Raw genomic sequence first — 20,930 nt, forward strand, 5'->3', positions numbered from 1 at the left:
CTCAACCAAACTGTCAAACCATGAAATGGCTCATAACTGATCACATGTGCAGCAGTGAGAGTTGCAGATCAAACAGAAGCTGCTTCATTGGCTGTAAAGAATAGGAGGGTTTCATTCAGCTTTAAGGCTGTCAGTAGATTGGCCTCTACAGATTCAACAGTGCCTAAAAATGGAGAGCAACTGAGCATGCACAGAGTAGGGTGGGACAGTGTAGTACTGGATTTTAAACAGTATATAACCCTTCTTTCCAATACACTGCTCAAAAAAATTAAAGGAACACTTTTTATTTCTGGCTTGTTTTCTTTAAATTGACAGGACTGGAATTTCAGTAAAGCACAGCTGAAATGATAAAATGTGAGCTATTCCTTGTCAAAATGCATGTTGTGTGTATTTCAAATACTTTTTTTTGTCCTTTTGAGCATTGGCATTTTGTTGTTGTATGCGCACAAATGCATGCAAACACTTCTTTTGTCATGGGCTTATTTAGTAAAAGTTGCAAGAAGCAAAGTGTCATAATCTAAATGCAGTTGTTTAGAATAAGCTGCATTACCTTTTGGTTTATTTGCATGGGCAGAGCGAATGTTTTCAGTTAAGGTTTGCAGCCTCCTTTCTCGGGCCTCATGCAATCGAAGGTACAATTCTCTCCAGGACTCATATTCTTGTGGAGTCTCTTTTTTGAAGTCTCGCTGACAATGATTCTTCCAGAGTTGATCTGTATCTTCCACTAATACCTACAAAAAAAACAGTCAGCTTACAGAAGTAAAAAAGCAGGTAAAGGATGAGTCCCCAAATCAAGTTTTTATTGCAGTCTGTGACTCATATGAAGATTTACACTCACTTCCTCTCCCTGTGACCTCAGTAAAGAAATCAAGAAAATGACGTCCGCAAAATAGGAAGATATATTCAGCAACAAAAACGTCAGATTCTAAACTTTACCATTCTACTACTACAGACCCTAGAGATGAGATTTCCCATCACTTCCTCTCACTGGGACAGTAAGGAAAAATCTCTCCAGTGGAGATGTAGACCACATAAAAAAGTTTAACAGGCTATTCACCTGATCTAAAAAAAAAAAAAAAAAAAAAAAAAAAAAAGAAAAAGAAAAAACACTCTCCTACATGCCTCAATTTAGTTTAGTTAAAGCTGAACATAACCGCATGGTCATTAACACAAAGAGGCTGGATCTGTGTCCCTCATTGCACTCCAGGAAAAAAAATGTTAAGACAAGCACAAAAATTTCCATTGAGAGACAAAAAAATTCTAAAATCTCTGGGACGTGCAAAACCAGTCCAACTGAGGGCTGGGCAACATAGAAAACAAATGCCAAGAGGCCAAAGACAACACAGACAACTGTGTAAAAAACAAGATGGAAAAAATTATTTGATTCCCTGCTGATTTTGTACATTTGCTCACTGACAAAGAAATGATCAATCTATAATTTTAATGGTAAATTAATACTTATTTGATCCCCTATTAATTAGCAAGATTTCTGGCTCCCAGGTGTCTTCTATACAGGTAACGAGCTGAGATTAGGAGCACTCTTAAAGGGAGTGCTCCTAATCTCAGCTTGTTACCTGTATAAAAGACACCTGTCCACAGAAGCAATCAGATTCCGATTTTTCCACCATGGTCAAGTCCAAAGAGCTGTCCAAGGATGTCAGAAACCACCAACCTATGCAAGGTTGGAATGGGCTACAAGGCCATCACCAAGCAGCTTGGTGAGTGGGTGACAACAGTTGGTGCGATTAATCGGAAATGGAAGAAACACAAAATAACTGTCAATCTCCATCGGTCTGGGGCTTAATGCAAAATCTCACCCGTGGAGTTTCAATGATCATGAGAACAGTGAGGAATCAGCCCAGAACTACACAGGAGAATCTTGTCAATGATCTCAAGGCAGCTGAGACTATAGTCACCAAGAAAACAATTGGTAACACACTATGATGTGAAGGACTGAAATCCTGCAGTGCCCCCAAGGTCCCCCTGGTCAAGAAAGCACATGTACAGGCCCGTCTAAAGTTTGCTAATAAACATCTGAATGATTCAGAAGAGAACTGGTCAGATGAGACCAAAATCGAGCTCTCTGACATCAAACTAACACGTCATGTTTGGAGGAGGAGGAATGGACCCCAAGAACACCATTCCCACCATCAAAAATGAAGGTGAAAACATTTTGCTTTGGGAGTTTTATTCTGCTAAGGGGACAGGACAACTTTACCGCATCAAATGGAAGATGGACGGGGCCATGTACCGTCAAATCTTGGGTGAGAACCTCCTTCCCTCAAACAGGGCATTGAAAATGGGTCGTGGATGGGTATTCCAGCATGACAATGACCCAAAACACATGGCCAAGGCAACAAAGGATTGGCTCAAGAAGAAGCACATTAAGGTCCTGGAGTTGCCTAGCCAATCTCCAGACCTTTATTCCAAAGAAAATATGTGGAGGTAGCTGAAGGTTTGAGTTATATAGTTACATAGTTAGTGAGGTTGAAAAAAAAAAAAAAGACACCAGTCCATCCAGTTCAACCTATGATGAGTGTGGGTATAAGTGTTTATGTCAATAATACATTGTAATCCCCTGTATGTTGTGGTCGTTAAGGAATCTCCTGCCCTCAAACAGGGCATTGAAAATGGGTCGTGGATGGGTATTCCAGCATGACAATGACCCAAAACACATGGCCAGGGCAACAAAGGAGTGGCTCAAGAAGAAGCACATTAAGGTCCTGGAGTTGCCTAGCCAATCTCCAGACCTTTATTCCAAAGAAAATATGTGGAGGGAGCTGAAGGTTTGAGTTATATAGTTACATAGTTAGTGAGGTTATAAAAAAAAAAAAAAAAAAAGACACCAGTCCATCCAGTTCAACCTATGATGAGTGTGGGTATAAGTGTTTATGTCAATAATACATTGTAATCCCCTGTATGTTGTGGTCGTTAAGGAATCTCCTGCCCTCAAACAGGGCATTGAAAATGGGTCGTGGATGGGTATTCCAGCATGACAATGACCCAAAACACATGGCCAGGGCAACAAAGGAGTGGCTCAAGAAGAAACACTTTAAGGTCCTGGAGTTGCCTAGCAAATCTCCAGACCTTTATTCCAAAGAAAATATGTGGAGGGAGCTGAAGGTTTGAGTTATATAGTTACATAGTTAGTGAGGTTGAAAAAAAAAAAAAAAAAAAAAAAAAGACACCAGTCCATCCAGTTCAACCTATGATGAGTGTGGGTATAAGTGTTTATGTCAATAATACATTGTAATCCCCTGTATGTTGTGGTCGTTGAGGTGCCCATCTAATAGTTTTTTAAAACTATCAATGTTCCCCTCTGACACCACTGCTTGTATAAGAGAATTCCACATCCTTACCGCTCTGAAAGTATAGAACCCTTTATGCAGTTAAAGTTAAATTGCTTTTCTTCTAAGTTTAGCGAATAGCCAGGAGTCCTTTTATATTGCCTTACGCTGAATAGTTTGTTCCCTATGCTAGGGTCGCCAGTACGGTATTTGTACATGGAAATCCCCTCTCAAGCGTCTCTTCTCCAGAGAAAATAAGTTCAATGCTTGTAGTCATTCCTCATAGCGGAGATCCTCCTGTCCCTTTATTAGCTTTGTTGCCCTTCTCTGGACTCTCTTCAGTTCCAGCACATCCTTCCTGAGGACCGGTGCCCAGAACTGGATGGTATACTGGAGATGCAGCTGGACCAGAGTCCTGTAGAGTGGGAGAATTATCGTTTTATCTCTGGAGTTAATCCCCTTTTTATTTTAATACATGCCAGTATTCTGTTGGCTTTGCTTGCAGCAGCTGAGCATGCCATTGCTGAGCTTGTCATCTACTAGGACCCCCAGGTCCTTCTCCATCTTAGATTCCTCAAAGCCCCCCCCCCCCCCCTTTAGTAAGTAACTTGTGTTCATATTTATGGCATCCAAATGCATTACCTTACATTTTTTAACATTAAACCTCATTTGCCACGTAGATGTCCACTCTGTTATTTTGTTCAGGTCTTCTTGTAAGTTTTCCACATCCTGCATAGAAGGTATCGCCCTGCTTAATTTAGTATCATCAGCAAATACGGAGATTGAGCTGTTTATCCCATCCTCTAGGCTGTTTATGAATAAATTAAATAGGGTTGGTCTCAGGACAGATCATTGGGAGACTCCACTTTCCATAACAGACCATTCTGAGTACTCCCCATTTATCACCACCCTCTGGACTCGCCCCTGAAGCCAGCTTTTAGTCCAGGTACTCACTCTATGGTTCATACCTTCGTACCTTAGTTTGTACAGTAAACATTTGTGGGGAACTGTATCAAATGCCTTTGCTAAATCCAGATACACCACATCCACAGGCCTTCCTTTATCTAGATGGCAGCTCACTTCTTCATAGAAGGTTAATAGATTGGTCTGGCAAGAGCAATTTTTCATGAATCTATGCTGATTACTACTAATGATACCGTTTTCATTACTAAAGTCTTGTATGTGGTCCCTTAACATCCCCTCCAAGATCTTACAGACTACTGATGTTAGGCTGACCGGCCTGTAGTTCCCAGGGATATATCTCGGCCCTTTTTTAAATATTGGTACCGCTTTGGCTTTTTTCCAATCAGCTGGTACCATTCCGTCAGTAGACTATCCATTAAAATTAGAAACAATGGTCTGACAATCACCTTACTATAGGAGTTACCAAATGTCAGCCTCAAAACCTTAAAGACTTGAAGAGGATCTGCAAAGAGGAGTGGGACAAAATCCCTCCTGAGATGTGTACAAACCTGGTGGCCAACTACAAGAAACGTCAGATCTCTGTGATTGGCAACAAGGGTTTTGACACCAAGTACTAAATCATGTTTTGCAAGGGGGTTAAATACTTTTTCACTAATTAAAATGCAAATCAATTGATAACTTTTTACAATGCGTTTTACTGTTTTTTGTTGTTATTCTTTTTCTCACTGTTAAAATAAACCTACCATTAAAATTATAGACTGATCAATTATTCGTCACTGAAAATGTACAAAATCAGCAGGGGATCAAATACTTTTTTCCCCCCACTGTAGCTGTTAACACTTGCATATTGACATAAATTGTCCAAAGATAGAGTACATAAACATAGTGCAGCGCTAAAGAGCAACAATATTTAAATACATACAAATCGTTTACTCAAAATCAGCAAATATAAAGCAATGAACAATACGTGTAAATAGAATGTAAAAAGGTCAAAGTGAATAAACACCTATACAGATATAAAATATAAAGAGGAGTCCAAAGTGTCTAAATGCAAACACAATGGTCATGTAGGTCAATATGACACACCAGCATAAACACTCCAAGAAAGGATGATAAGTGTATTTCTGTGTGTGTAGATGATAAATCTGTAGTTCCAAATCCAATCAGTGATCCATCATCAAATATATAGCAAGCATGCTTACCAGTGCAAATTGACCCATTTATGAACAGAGAACTGTGGAATGCCTGCAGCTCAATGAACCCTGTGAAAAACCTTACACCCAAAGCTGGACCACGTCCACCTGGTAGAACTAAGAACATATGAACTGAGTACTAGATGACAGTGTTGCAAGTCTGGGAAATAGTTTCTTGATGCCAAACAAGCCCAAGAGGCACTCACAGATCTAGTAGAGCGAGCTTTGACAGAAAGAGTGGAACTGCACCCTTGAGACCAAAAGCTTGGGTTATGGCCTGTCTCAGCGACCTAGAGATAGCAGAACAAGAAGTCAGAGCACCCTTTTGGGGTCCATCTGGGATTACATACATAGTTACATAGTCAGGTTGAAAAAAGACACAAGTCCATCTAACTAGGATTACAAAAAGAGGATAAGTCTTCCTAAAAGGAAGTAGTGATTGGGAGATCAAAAGCCCCATATCACATCCAGATAATGAAGTGAAATTTCCTTTTGGAGAAACTGGTGCTGGACAGAGAGGTGGAAGAAGATATCCTGGATGAAGTGAAAGGCAGAAACTACTTTCAGCAAGAAGGATATTCTGGACCTTAACACTACCTTGACCCTATGAAAAAAAAAACAAAGGGTTCCTTGTAGGATAAGGCCTCCAGTTCAGACCTCCCAGAAATGATGACTACAAAAGAAAACCAACCTCTGGGTGAGAATAGAGAGACGGATGTCTCAAAAGGATTAAAACAGTCTGAAGCACAGAGAGAACCAGATCCAGATCCCACAGAGGTAAAAAAAAAAAAACAGGAGACCCACACTCCTAGATTTTAGTATTGTAAGTATCACAGCATCAGAGAAGTCTTTCAAAAGCTGGGATTTAGCATCCATGCCAATAAAGCCAGCAACCATGAAGCAAGATGGTAAATTATTCCCTAAAGCACAAAAGCCCACAGAGTATTAGGTCAGGATTCTTGCCAATTTGGCATACTATACCTGCCTGAGCCAGTCCAGAGCAATGAGATTTACCAGAATGCCCTCCATCTCAATCCTGCAAAGCGGATGAGGAAGAAACTTCATAGAAGGAAAAGCAAAGATCACAGTGTGTACTGATCCCACAAAGCTTCCAGTGTATCTATGGTTTCTGCTGTAGGATCATACCTGGAGAGAAACCCTTCCAGTTTGTTGCTGAACCTGGAAGCCTAGAGTTCTACGTCTGGTTTCCCCCACTTAGGTTCCTGAAACCACCCTCTTGGGTCAAGGCGCTATCCACTGAGGGAGTCTGCCTGTCAATTATCCATGCCTGAGATGTACATGGCTGCCTAATATGTACACGGCAGAAATGTGAAGTTCTACTCAAGACAGGATCTTATCCATCTTCTGACTCTGATGGCACTGTCTGATTGAATTTGGATTGGATGACATTTCAGTGGAATAGTCCGAAACTGCAGAGACAGACAAATTGCCCAAAGTTCAAGAATATTGATCAGGAAGCAAGATTCCTCTGATGATCAAGTCCCCTGCACCAACAGGGTGCCCAGGACTCCTTTATCCCTAGCACAAGAGGCTGGCATCATTCAAGAGAATCTTACAGAAGATTGGGCAGAAGGAGTTTCTCAATTGCAGAACAGGATTCATGAGCCACCAGATCAGGGACAACGTGGCCCTCTGTGCCAAACTAAATCAGAAAAATAATTTGTAGAGGAAGACAAGGGAGTGCGCTTGCGGCCTCTGCAGACTTAGAAAAAAACGGATTTGGGCCATAAAGTACTGCATGGCTGTAGTGAAAACCTCATCTGAAAGGGCAGAGGAAATGGCCATACTTGATAGAGCCCAAGAGCACTCAGAGGACAGAATACATCAGCAACAGAGGGCAACAGTATTTAATTTACTTGCAAATGCAGGCACCATCAGGAGACGCTGCAAACAGAGTGTGACTTGAGGGCAAGCGTTACAACAGGACTACACCCCCCCCCCCCATCTCCCCCCATGTCCCCGCACTGCAAGGGTTATTTATTCTGCTTCTTTAGGTCTAGGGGACATAGAAAAGAAGAAGATCTACTTACCTGATCCTCCATGTTTCTAGACTGATCCCCACAGCATCTTCTACCCCATGCTCCAATGATCTAAGGTCCTGACTGCATTGAGATCAATGCAGAGGGCCATAGCTCTGCATTGTACACGATGGGTGCAGAGAGACAGTCCATTGCTGAAGCGTAGGGAAGCTCCATCTGCCAGGGAAGTGGAGGATCAGGAAAAATGCAAAAACTCTCACCTAGACTAAACAAGCAGTGAACCCTTGCAATTTGTAAGTTTCCTGGAGTTGGGCTTTAAGGCTCATATTACGAAGAAAGGTCTCAGGTACTCACAAAATCCAAATATCTGGTAGCAGATGAGAATAAAATGGCCAAAGTAACTGTAGGCAGGCAGCAGGAATAGACAGAAGATCAGAGTTCAACGTGGCTCTTTGCAAGCGCAATAGTTTGGGGAGGAGGAACTAGACTGGTCAGCACAGAGTACTGACCTCAACCTGATAGAACACCTTTGGGATGAATTAGATTGGAGACTGAGAGCCAGGCTTTCTCATTCAACATCAGTGCCTGACCTCACAAATGCGCTTCTGGAAAAACTGTCAAATGTTCCCATAGACGCACTCCTAAACCTTGTGGACAGCCTTCCCAGAAGAGTTGAAGCTGTTATAGCTGCAAAGGGGGGGGGGGGGGATCAACTCAATTAAGAACCCTACAGACTAGGATGCCATTAACCTCCCTGGCGGTATGATTCTTTCCAATTTTAGGTGCTGAAAGCGGTACAATTATTTTGCTAGTAATTTTTAAGGACGAGCAGCCCAAACCAACTATTTACATATGATTTTTTTACTGTGCGTTCTTTTTTATAACATCTCGGGTATGATAAAGTTTGAAAAACAAAATCAAAAATTATAATATAATAAATAACTATAAATAAGTTAAAGTAAATATATATACCTATATAGTACAGTAAAACTGCAGGAAAGGGCACTGGGGGGCAAACTAATATCAATTTATTTTATTTTGTAATGAAATCAGTGTGTTTGTGTTTTTTACTTTTCAAATTTGTCGCTGGTTCCACCCCCCTGCAGGAGACGGAAGTCGGGGCTCACAAGCATCGGGCGGAAGATCCGGCCGCCGTATGCCGAAGGGACACATTGCTGGATCCCGGCGACAAGGTAAGTAACCCTCTACAAGGATCCAGCAACGCTCCCTGGTGGTACCCCGAGTGTGGCTCGGGGTTACCGCTTATGGCAGTGAAATCCCACCCCGAGCCACGCTCGGAAATACCGCCAGGGAGGTTAAAGTTCATATGCGTTTAGGCAGGCGTCCCAATACTTTTGACAATATAAAGTACGTACTATCTAGTATCTACTAATTATAGCAGCATGTGTGTTTAAAGTAGGGATAGACCGATTATCAGCAAGGCCAATATATCGGGGGCCGATATGCCCTTTCCCCGATATATCGGTATTGGCCCTGGAACTGGTCTATATTTTTGTGACGTCATTCTGCCTTCTTAGGCCGCCTCCTTCGCCTTGGACAGCCTCGTCTGGAGTCTAGGAGTGTATCACAGCCATACACCCACCCACAGCAGCCCGGTGCCAGCCAGCCACCCACATCCACAGGCCCTGTACCAGCCAGCCAGCCAGCCACAGGCCCTGTACCAGCGAGCCACCCACAGGACATGTACCGGCCAGCCACCCACAGGCCCTGTACCTGCCAGCCACCCACCCACCACAGGGTGCCAGCCAGCCACCAACCACAGGGTGCCAGACAGCCAGCCACCCACAGACAGGGTGCCAGACAGCCAGCCACCCACAGGCCCTGTACCAGCCAGCCACCCACCACAGGGTGCCAGCCATCCACCCACCACAGGGTGCCAGCCAGCCACCCACCACAGGGTGCCAGCCAGCCACCCACCACAGGGTGCCAGCCAGCCACCCACCACAGGGTGCCAGACAGCCAGCCACCCACCACAGGGTGCCAGACAGCCAGCCACCCACCACAGGGTGCCAGACAGCCAGCCATTAAGTATTAAACAAAAATTAACATGTTCAGTACCAGATTTGTGTCATAAATTGTCTTTATTTTTCAAAACTTTAAAATGTACAAAATATCGGCCCATATCGGCTGATACCAATATCTTGTGACCAAAATATCGGTATCGGCCCTGAAAAAAAACATATCGGTCTATCCCTAGTTTAAAGGCAGGTGTCCCAATTCTTTTAATAATCTACTGTAGCTCCCGGTGCTCAGACCGACCGGCCTACGCACAAAGTGAAAAGTCGAATACAGGGCAACCACTGAGGTAATACCTATAGCTCTGCAAAAATTCAGCAGCTAATGTGTTACCAGAACAGGGTCTAGTGAATGCCCTAAGGGGAACCCAATGCCCGAAGGTCACTCTTAGACTATCCCTGCAATGTTCATTCCAGCAGGACCTGAGCTTCACGCTCAAAAAGGCCATGCTGAGAATTTCCACGTTGGATAGATACAATCAGAGAAATCAGCCCTAGCAGCAATGTAGAAAAGAGTTTGATTAACTAGAAATCAAGAAATAAGAATGGTGCTAGAAATATTGGTTCATCTGTTACAAAGCGGACCTGAAGATCATAAGGCAGCTTTTTGATTAAGCGCCATACTACTGAACATGTCAAGGCATTTTTGTTGCTCTAAGCTGTCTATTAAAATAAAGCAACCCATAGCTCTACTCCTCACAGAGACTTTGTGTGCATGTATTGATTTCCCTGGCATTCCAAAAAAAAAAAAAAAAACGAATAAATTACAGTACATCTCATACCTGTTTGCTATCTTTAAGACTTCTGTTTCCTTTGCGTTCATTGTTTAAGGCTTAACAATAGCTTCCACTATACCCATTCTTCTATGTGCTCTCTCTATGTGACTGTATTTTTCCCATTTTTTTCAGATGAGAACCTACGAGCTTACATAGTACAATCTAAAATTTACTCAAGAATACACTCACGTGATTACATTCTTCAATCCGATACAACTGCTCTGGGGTACACTTCTCCAAAACTGGCTCAAGCACTGAATATGGTACACCTCCTACTTCGTAGATAGCTGGAAAAGAAAGTGTAAATAATGCATGATGTGAGTAATGAAAATACTTGCAATATGTAACAGTTTATGTGGGAAATGAATGCAGTATTAGTCTACTAATACATGAGCCTAGGTCAACTACTGTAACCTCTGCTCATCACAGTGATAAGAACATGTTCACATAAGGATGGTACAAACCCAATTCCAAAATTGTAAAAAAATGTGAGTAAAAAAGGAATGAACGAATTTACAAATCTCATAAACTTATATTTTATTCACAATATAATATAGATAACATATCAAATGTTGAAAGTGAGAAATTTTGAAATGTCATGCCAAATATTGGCTCATTTTGGAATTCATGAGAGTTACACATTCCAAAAAAGTTGAGACAGGTAGCAATGAAAGGCCGGAAAAGTTAAATGTACATATAAGGAACAGCTGGAGGACCAATTTGCAACTTATTAGGTCAATTGGCAACACGATTGGGTATAAAAAGAGCCTCTCAGAGTGGCAGTGTCTCTCAGAAGTCAAGATGGGCAGAGGATCACCAATTCCCCTAATGCTGCGGCGAAAAATAGTGGAGCAATATCAGAAAGGAGTTTCTCAGAGAAAAATTGCAGAGTTTGAAGTTATCATCATCTACAGTGCATAATATCATCCAAAGATTCAGAGAATCTGGAACAATCTCTGTGCGTAAGCGTCAAGGCTGGAAAACCATACTGGATTCCCGTGATCTTCGGGCCCTTAGACGGCACTGCATCACATACAGGAATGCTACTGTAATGGAAATCACAACATGGGCTCAGGAATACTTCCAGAAAACATGGTCAGTGAACACAATCCACCGTGCCATTCACTGTTGCCGGCTAAAACTCTATAGGCCAAAAAAGAAGCCATATCTAAACATGATCCAGAAGTGCAGGCGTTTTCTCTGGGCCAAGGCTCATTTAAAATGGACTGTGGCAAAGTAGAAATTTGTTCTGTGGTCAGACGAATCAAAATTTGAAGTTCTTTTTGGAAAACTGGGACGCCATGTCATTCGGACTAAAGAGGACAAGGACAACCCAAGTTGTTATCATCGCTCAGTTCAGAAGCCTGCATCTCTGATGGTATGAAGTTGCATGAGTGCGTGTGGCATGGGCAGCTTACACATCTGGAAAAGCACCATCAATGCTGAAAGGTATATCCAAGTTCTAGAACAACATATGCTCCCATCCAGACGTCGTCTCTTTCAGGGAAGACCTTGCATTTTCCAACATGACAATGCCAGACCACATACTGCATCAATTACAACATCATGGCTGCGTAGAAGAAGGATCCGGGTACTGAAATGGCCAGCCTGCAGATCTTTCACCCATAGAAAACATTTGGCGCATCATAAAGAGGAAGATGCGACAAAGAAGTCCAAAGACAGTTGAGCAACTAAAAGCCTGTATTAGACAAGAATGGGACAACATTCCTATTCCTAAACTTGGGCAACTTGTCTCCTCAGTCCCCAGACATTTGCAGACAGTTCTAAAAAGAAGAGGGGATGCCACACAGTGGTAAACATGGCCTTGTCCCAACTTTTTTGAGATGTGTTGATGCCATGAAATTTAAAATCAACTTATTTTTCCCTTAAAATGATAAATTCCCTCAGTTTAAACATTTGATATGTCATCTATGTTGTATTCTGAATAAAATATTGAAATTTGAAACTTCTACATTATTGCATTCTGTTTTTATTCACAATTTGTACAGTGTCCCAACTTTTTTGGAATCGGGTTTGTAGATCACCACATTTACGTAAGGGCACCCTCATGCCTTAACCACTTGCCGACTGCCGCCCGACTATATACGGCGGCGGTCAGCCCCTCCCAGGCAAAGTGACGTACCGGTACGTCACTAGCCTGGGAGTGAATAGGGGCGAGCGCGCGACCCCGGAGGCACACTCCCGCCCCCGCTCGTGCCCGAAGAAGCCGGCGCATGTCCGCTGGTCACTCGCGATCGTCGGGTGGAGAGGGAGAAAGGCAGGTGGCTAATGTAAACAAAGCCGCCTGTCATTCTCCCCTGTGTAAAAGCACTGATCACTCGGTCCTGCTATGTAGGACCGTTGATCTGTGCTGTTACACAAACAGCCAAATCCAATGACAGTAAGAAACACGTCCCTAGGGACACACTTAACCCCTCCCTCTCCAATAAAGTTAACCCCTTCCCTCCCAGTGTCATTTTTACAGTAACAGTGCATATGTATAGCACTGATTACTGTAGTAATGTCACTGGTACCCCCAAAAGTGTCAAAAATGTCAGTCAAGGGTCCGATCTGTCCGCCGCAATGTCGCAGTACCGCAAAAAAAAAAAAAAAAAAAAAATCGCAGATCGCCGCCATTACTCGTAAAAAAAAAAAAACAACAAAAATGACAAAAATCTTTCCCTTAGTAAACGCAATAACTTTTGCGCAAACCAATCAAAATACGCTTTTTGTGATTTTTTTTTACCAAACATATGTAGCAGAAAACAAATTGGCCAAAAATTTAAAAAAATTTTGATTTTTAAATTTTTTTGGGGGGGAATTTCATATAAAAAAAATGTGAAAAATATTGTTATTTTTGCAAAATTGACCCTCTTTTTTTGTTTATAGCGCATGATCAAAAAAAAAAAAAAAAAAAATCGCACAGGTGATCAAATACCACCAAAAGAAAGCTCTGTTTGTGGGGAAAAAAAGGACGTCAAATTAGTTTAGGTACAGCGTCGCACGACCGCGCAATTGTCCGTTAAAGTCACACAGTGCCGAATCGCAAAATACCCCCTGGTCAGGAAGGGGGTAAAATCTTCCGGGGCTTAAGTGGTTAAAAAAAACAAAACAAAAAAACACAATTTCCGGGGGGGAGTGGCCGGGATGTGAAGCCGAGCAGACGTGTGAAGCCGGAGCTCCGATCCTGATCTCATCCTTTTCTACCCTTGAGCTACCCGATCATCCTCGGCACCCCCTTTTTCCACCCTGGGTCCCCCTAAAAAAACACAATTTCCAAGACTTAAATAATCTACGTTCCCAGAAAATCCATAGTGTATGCTGACTTCACTATAATGCTCCAATACATCATAAATAACCTCACACGGTACTCACAGTCTATATTATTAGCCAGAACACGGATACACTGTTCATAAAGGGACATCATTTTCGGCAAATAGGCAGATTTAGATCCAGAATACACCTGCATTTTGGAGTTTAATCTTCGGCCAGTAAATCCAGCACCCTCGTCTTCTTCACTTAAAGACAAAAGTGGAGCTAAAAAGAAATACAGAAATTAGGTTTTGATTTGTAATACATTTATACCAATTACAAATACAAACTTATTTTCAATTACCTACATAATTATTCTATATTACCTTTCCTCTTCTGAGGTGAGAACAGAATAGGTTCGATTGAAGGAAGAGGACGATAATTTGGCTGGATCATAGGTAATGGAATGTCAGGTAAAACCGGAACCTCGTCTATCTGCATTAAAATACATACAGAATATAAGTTATAGCAACACAAGTTAAATTTTGATATATGGAAATCTGAAATGTACTGGTTTAGCCTCCCTTTGCAGCCTTATTTGGACCACACGTTATGGTCAGCTTACTTTTGGGTTTGCTGTAGTGTAGAGCATTTGATTGAACCTGCTGATTCTATCCATACATTACATTTCAGTTTTGGATAGCAACGCATATGGATTAATACATACAAAATTAGTAAATACAAAATAATACAACACTATTAGGGCAATCGACACCCTACCAGCATTGGCATAACATGGAAAATCGAAGGAACCAGATGCTCAAGATGCGTTTTGCTAGTCCAATATTCAAACTATGTTTTTTTTAATATCACATAGATTTACTAAACTCAAACAGATTGGGAAATACAGGTAACATAAGTAACATTACCATGCTAAGAGAGGATTATGTGGGGGCTGGGGGTATGGTTTAGAAAATAAAACCAATTTGCTAACAAGTATGAGAACAAACAAACCAAACTCAAACCCTGCAAAGCACTACAACAAAACTATGATGATTGCTGAATAGTTTGGCAAAAAGGAGTATTTTGAAGCAACTACCTACAAAAATATCAGATTCAGCAGGACACTAAATATAAACAGTTTAACAATGTGGCTACATTAGTTTTTTTCTTTTTTTTTTCATCAAGTGATTCTGCTGGTAACAAACTTACTGTCCTTTGGTGACAACATTCACTAATAGTATCTATGGAGGGAGGGAGCCAGCAGTGTCCCCCTAGGACAGGAGGTGTTAGAACTACAGGACAACTTATCTCAACAACACTCGGGGGGGGGGGGGGTGTTCTGCAGTCCACAGATAGAACTAGGAATAACACAAACTAATAACAATCAGTAGAAAGGGCAGTTAGGAGCTCGCTGGACATCAGCTTCGTTTGGTTTTCATTTTTGAACTTATCAAAGGTAATTAAACAATTTCAAGCGTATATTTAGCAGACCAAAAGGGAGCAAATAAAAGGAGCTCATTGTATGGGTTTACATAAACTGTAAAAACAAACCTATGTACAGAATCTGTAATATCCCCTGTCTTACCATACTCAACATGACTGTGTCGACCCTAAAGCAGAAATATGGCTCAAGCTTTTTTGCCCATACTTCTGTGGGTCACAGGAGTATATTTATTTTTGCTCTTTGGTGACCAAGAATCAGCTGATGTGGCAGAGCTAGTCTAGGCTCTGAAAGATGCCTGACCAACAGAATAACAGCTGGCTCGGCCTTTTAGAGCACGGTCAAGAACCGGAGTCAGCTGCGTCCACCTCCTCCTCAGCCAAGTAAGTGCTGGAGGGGCAGAGCGGAGGAGCAGTGACTAACAGTCACTGCTCTTCAATCTGAACAGATCGAGAGCTGGGCAATCAGTGGTCATGTGAACCAGCGTGGGACTGCTACTGCAGCACGGAGGTTAGTATGCACCAGCGTGGGACTGCTACTGCAGCACGGAGGTTAGTATGCACATTTGTTTTTTTTTAAACCCAAACTTCTCCTTTAAGATCTCTAGGACCTATTAATTTCCTAGCACCTGCAGTGGACATCTAACGTTGACAAAATCCAGCATAAAATGTACTTCCTATGTTTTCTCATTTGCCATTATTCATGGTGTGCACTACTTCAGCTTTTAGAGGTTTTTACAGATCTCACACTGAGACATTGTCTGTTTGTATATTATTGAGATATGTATATATGTGTAATGGCTGTGTGTTTTAACCACTTAAGCCCCAGAAGATTTTACCCCCTTCCTGACCAGGGGGTATTTTGCGATTCAGCACTGCGTGACTTTAACGGACAATTGCGCGGTCGTGCGACGCTGTACCCAAATTAAATTGACGTCCTTTTTTTCCCCACAAACAGAGATTTCTTTTGGTGGTATTTGATCACCTGTGCGATTTTTTGATCATGCGCTATAAACAAAAAAAAAGAGCGACAATTTTGCAAAATTAAAAATATTTTTTACATTGTTTTATATGAAATTCCCCCCCAAAAAAAATGTAAAAATCAAAATTTTTTAACATTTTTGGCCAATTTGTTTTCTGCTACATATGTTTGGTAAAAAAAAAAAAAAAAAACGCAATAAGCGTATTTTGATTGGTTTGCGCAAAATTTATTGCGTTTACTAACTAAGGGAAAGATTTTTGTCATTTTTATTGCTTTTTTTTTTTAACGAGTAATGGCGGCGATCTGCGATTTTTTTTTGCGGGACTGCGACATTGCGGCGGACAGATCGGACCCTTGACTGAAATTTTTGACACTTTTGGGGGTACCAGTGACATTACTACAGTAATCAGTGCTATACGTATGACACTGGCAGGGAAGGGGTTAACTTTATTAATGATGCAGTGGCTAAGTGTGTCTCTAGGGGCGTGCTTCTTACTGTGCAGGGATGTGGCTCTTCATGCAACAGCAGAGATCTACGATCCTACATAGCAAGACCGTATGATCTCTGCTGTTACACAAGGGAGAATGACAGGCGGCTTTGTTTACATTAGCCGCCTGCCTTTCTCCCTCTGTAACAGTAAACGAGCGGGGGCGGGAGCGCATCTCCGTCAGTGTGCGCTCACCCCATATCGGCTTGCAGGCGAGTGATGTACCCATACGTCACTTTGCCTGCACGGGGCTGACCACCGCAAGTACAAGCGGCAAGCGGTTAGCGGTTAACTAAGACTTGCATATTAGGTTGCTGTTTCAATGTGTGTGTATATATGTATACATATGCATGTGAGTATATACTGTATGTGTGTTGGTACACACATACAAAATACACTAAGAGCCATTTTAAACCGAAGGCAAATTCCTTGTATGCCTGTACATACTTGGCCAATAAAGCGGATTCTGATACTGTACTTTTCAAACAAAACAAACTGGTATGTTAGAAGACATATCTAACCTTGCTTAGAAAGGCTAACGAGGCTTCCTTTCTGTCCTTTCGGTCAGAGGACGGCTTTGATTTATGTTTGGAACCTTCCTTACGTTCTGTTCTGCCATCATTAACTTTCTTGTTGCTCTTTTCAGGTGTGATTGCTACCGGTTTCTGAACGGGTTTTTTCTTCTTTTTCTGGGGCTGGTCATAACTCAGATAGGATTCAAAAGACATAGTTGGTTGCTCAAAAACATCCTCCAAGTCTGGCTCTGCTGGTGGAACTGAGATCTTGACGGATTTCTTTTCCTGAGATCCTTGTTCACCCGGCTTTGTTTTTTTTTTACTCTTCTCTGATTTTTCTCTGTGTGCTGGCTCCTGATCCTTTTCTGACACTCTGCCTTTCTCATGGTCCATTTTATGTTTATCAGATTTTGCTTTGTCATGATACTTTAGTTTTTTACTATCTAAGGCATCCTCAGATTGGTTCTTTGAAACAGTGTGCCTATGTTTTTCCTTTTTATGGCTGTGCTCTCTGCTCTCTGGAGATGGCAGCTTCTCTCGGCTGCTTCCAGAATAGGATGGAAAGTCCGGCATTTCTTTTAAAGATGGTTTTTCTTTCTTTTTTTCTGGATTGTGACTTTTAGTCTCTGACTTGTGCTTTTCTTTATTGGATGATTTCTGCTCTTTGCTCACTTTGTGGGGATAGTTAAGAACTCTGTCGCTGGATACATTTGGTGAATTATAGGTGGGTTCAGGAGAATAACCTCTGCCATCTTCTGAATCCTCCTGGTCGGAATACTGTTCTTTTTCTGATCCACTAGGTGACCTGTAACTGTCCTCAAATTCATTTTCATATTCATTAAGGTCTTCTTCTGGCGATGGGGATCGTGGTCTTTTCTTGGAACTGCTTTTACTGTACTCCCGCTCCTCTGGTTCAGCGGTTCTATATATGCAAATTTAAAGAACGGTAAATATTATTACACAGTTTGAATGATAAAATTGCATTTTTTAGCTACCAGAATAGTATTTTTTCTATATAGTTTAGGGTTACCTTGGAATCTCCTGCGGCACTAATTTCTTCCACTGAGCAACCAAGTTTTTTGCTAGCTCTCCTACAAGCTCATGTTTCCGCAGTCCATTAACTGTCTTTCCTATCCCAGTCTCCTACATTAAATAAAAACACAGAAGACAAGATTTAGGATAAAATGTTCCTCTCAAACTTCAGTTTTAATCACAGAAACATGAAGTCCCCTGTTAAAGACTTTTACTGTACGAAAATAAATATGGAAGCAGTTAGACGGTTCAAATCTCAGACAGTTCAGCAGGAATCTGCCGAGATTCTAACCATGTAGAAATATTCAAATATTAACCCATATACAGCTATCAACAATACAAAAATGTGCAGCCGCTGTTCACCAAGTAAAAAAAACATATATAAGTGATAGTAAGTCCCCGTTCACACTGGGGCGACCTGGTCGCCTCACAGGTCGCCGTAGGTCGCCTTCCATAGGGAAGCTGCGGACCCGTTCTAATAGGAGCGACACAAGTCGCTCCGACTTAGAAAAAGGGTCCGGAGCTTCTTTGGGGCGACTCGGAGCGACCGTCATAGACTTCAATGTTATGAAGTCCGTGCCGGCCGCTCCGAGGTCGCGGGGCGAGCAGCGCGCCGCGACCTCGGAGGTCGCCCCGGGAAGTAGCGTCGCTGCTAAGTGAACGGGGCCTAACAGCGCTTGCCCTCACAGTCATATAAAGATACAATAACAATCATAAACAATTATTAAATAAAGTGTTTACGTGCAAAAAAGCTCATTTACATCAATAAAGTGCTCAAGTGTTCCAAAAAATCTCATAAAGTTACTAATCAAAGTGCTAAAAGTGCTCCAAAGGATCCAAAAAAAAGTGCTAAGGTGCTTCAAGACAAATCATGTGGTGCAAGGTGTGCCTCACTCCCCTCCTGTATCCCCACTCACCAGATATAATGGACCCAAAGCTATTTCAGTCTGGGGGTCAATAAGGCTTATAGCTGGTGAGATAAAAGCCAATTCACTTGCTGGATACCACCACACCACCGCTGTACCCCGGCTTGTTAAAGGATCTTTAGGGACTCAAATGAAACGCACAGGTTCCATAGTTAAGCCCGTTTTATAAAAGTTTTTTGCGGAAATAAAATATTCCTTACAAGAAGTAGATAAGATTTCGGCTTGTATCATACATTGAGGCTCTTCCAGGAACGCCGTCTAGAGCGGTGGTGTGGCGGTATCCAGCAAGTGAGTTGGCTTTTATCTCCCCAGCTATAAGCCTTATTGACCCCCAGACTGAAAAAGATGTGGGTCCATTATATCTGGTGAGTGGGGATACAGGAGGGGAGTGAGGCACCCTGCACCGCATGATCTCTCTTGAAGCATCTCAGCACTTTACTTGAAGCACCTTAGCACATTTTTTTGGATCCTTTGGAGCACTTTTAGCACTTTGATCAGTAACTTTATGAGATTTTTTGGAACACTTGAGCACTTCATTGATGTCAATTAATTTTTTTTTTGCATACGAAAACTTTATTTAATACATTTTAGATCGTTGTTATTGTTAGTATATCTTTATATAACCGAGGGCAAGCGCTGTTACTATCACTTATATCGAACCATGTATGGGCAGGCTAAATGTACCCAAGTTGATTGATTGATCAACGTGAGTACAACCAGCTTGGCGGATTTTACATACGATTATCTTTAGCAGCTGGTATAGCCACTAGCAATAATCATGGTCTTCCCCCCGTGGGGACAGCTTCCTCTGCCGGGAGAAGACAATGACTCCGCAGGAGCGATTTTCTTGTCAACACTGTATTGATCAGGGAATCAAGAAACTTTCTTTCCTGCAACAAGAAATTTGCTCAGTGTTTGGCCTGCCTTACTGGCAAATAGGCTAGTTGACTGGCTGTGTCTAAAAGCTTTGCTGCCTAAGAAAAAAAACTGCAGCAAGTCCTGAACTGGATACTTGTTCTTAGTCACTGAAAGTACAGAGGTCCAGAGCATAAGAATTAGGGGAGGTCAGCAATGCCAGTTCCAATTGAACGGTATGAAGAGCAATACATGTATTAATAACTCACTTAAACAATGCAATGTTTATTAATCTACTAATGTATATATTTCATAACAAACAATCATAAAATATGAAAAAAAACCTTACCACCAATATATCAAATGTAACAGGCAGTTCTGCTAACCTCTTCAGTGTCTTCAGAAGCTGCAAATGAAAAAAATGGAAGTAGTTGTTACAAATGTCTAGATGTTGCTAAGTGGACAATAAATAACCAATCTCTACATATTATCATGAAGAAATATTGCTAGCCCATGCACTGTATATGGAAATGGGATTGATCCAAAATTAGTCACAGGGATTCTCCAACATGATGAGCTGTTCTGCAAATAAAGCATAAAGAGTGCTTTTAGCATTTGGTCAATGTCACTTGCTCTTAACCTCTTCATGCCTAAGCCTTTTTCGGACATTTTTTGCTTAAAAGTTGAAATCTGTATTTTTTGCTAGAAAATTACCTAAACATTATATTATATATTATATATATATATATTTTTTTTTTTAACAGAGACCCTAGAGAATAAAATGGCGATCGTTGCAATATTTTAAGTCACACGGTATTTGTGCAGCGGTCTTTTAAATGAATTTTTTTTGGAAAAAATACATTTTCATGAATTAAAAAAAAAAAACTTTAAAGTTAGCCCAATTTTTTTGTATAATGTGAAAGATGATGTTACACCGAGTAATAGAGAGTAAATAGATACCTAACATGTCATGCTTTAAACTTGCGCACACTCGTGGAATGATGACAAATTACGGTACTTAAAAATCTCTATAGGCGACGCTTTAAAAAATGTTTAACGGTTACCCAATTAGAGTTACAGAGGAGGTCTTGTGCTAGAATTATTGCTCTCGCTCTAACGATCGTGGCGATACCTCCCATATGTGGTTTTAATACAGTTTACATATGCGGGCGCAACCTACATATGCGTTCACTTCTGCGCGTGAGCACGGAGGGACAAGAG

The 20,930-nt window shown here is 41.6% G+C and overlaps 1 protein-coding gene across 1 annotated transcript in view; it reads right to left on the reverse strand.

Moving 5' to 3' along the window:
* Positions 1-20,930, reverse strand: part of ELOA (elongin A) — a gene marked incomplete at its 5' end in the record, with an annotated part of 60,898 nt that overhangs the window by 9,935 nt on the left and 30,033 nt on the right. Inside the window, 7 exons of the mRNA XM_082248528.1 lie at positions 551-731; positions 10,406-10,503; positions 13,592-13,753; positions 13,855-13,963; positions 16,903-17,818; positions 17,927-18,039; positions 20,059-20,115. Coding sequence (XP_082104654.1) covers positions 551-731; positions 10,406-10,503; positions 13,592-13,753; positions 13,855-13,963; positions 16,903-17,818; positions 17,927-18,039; positions 20,059-20,115 — 1,636 coding nt within the window. The remainder of the gene's footprint in view (positions 1-550; positions 732-10,405; positions 10,504-13,591; positions 13,754-13,854; positions 13,964-16,902; positions 17,819-17,926; positions 18,040-20,058; positions 20,116-20,930) is intronic.

This window comes from Pelophylax lessonae, assembly GCF_965119305.1.
Source record: "Pelophylax lessonae genome assembly, chromosome: 2".
NCBI lineage: Eukaryota > Metazoa > Chordata > Amphibia > Anura > Ranidae > Pelophylax > Pelophylax lessonae.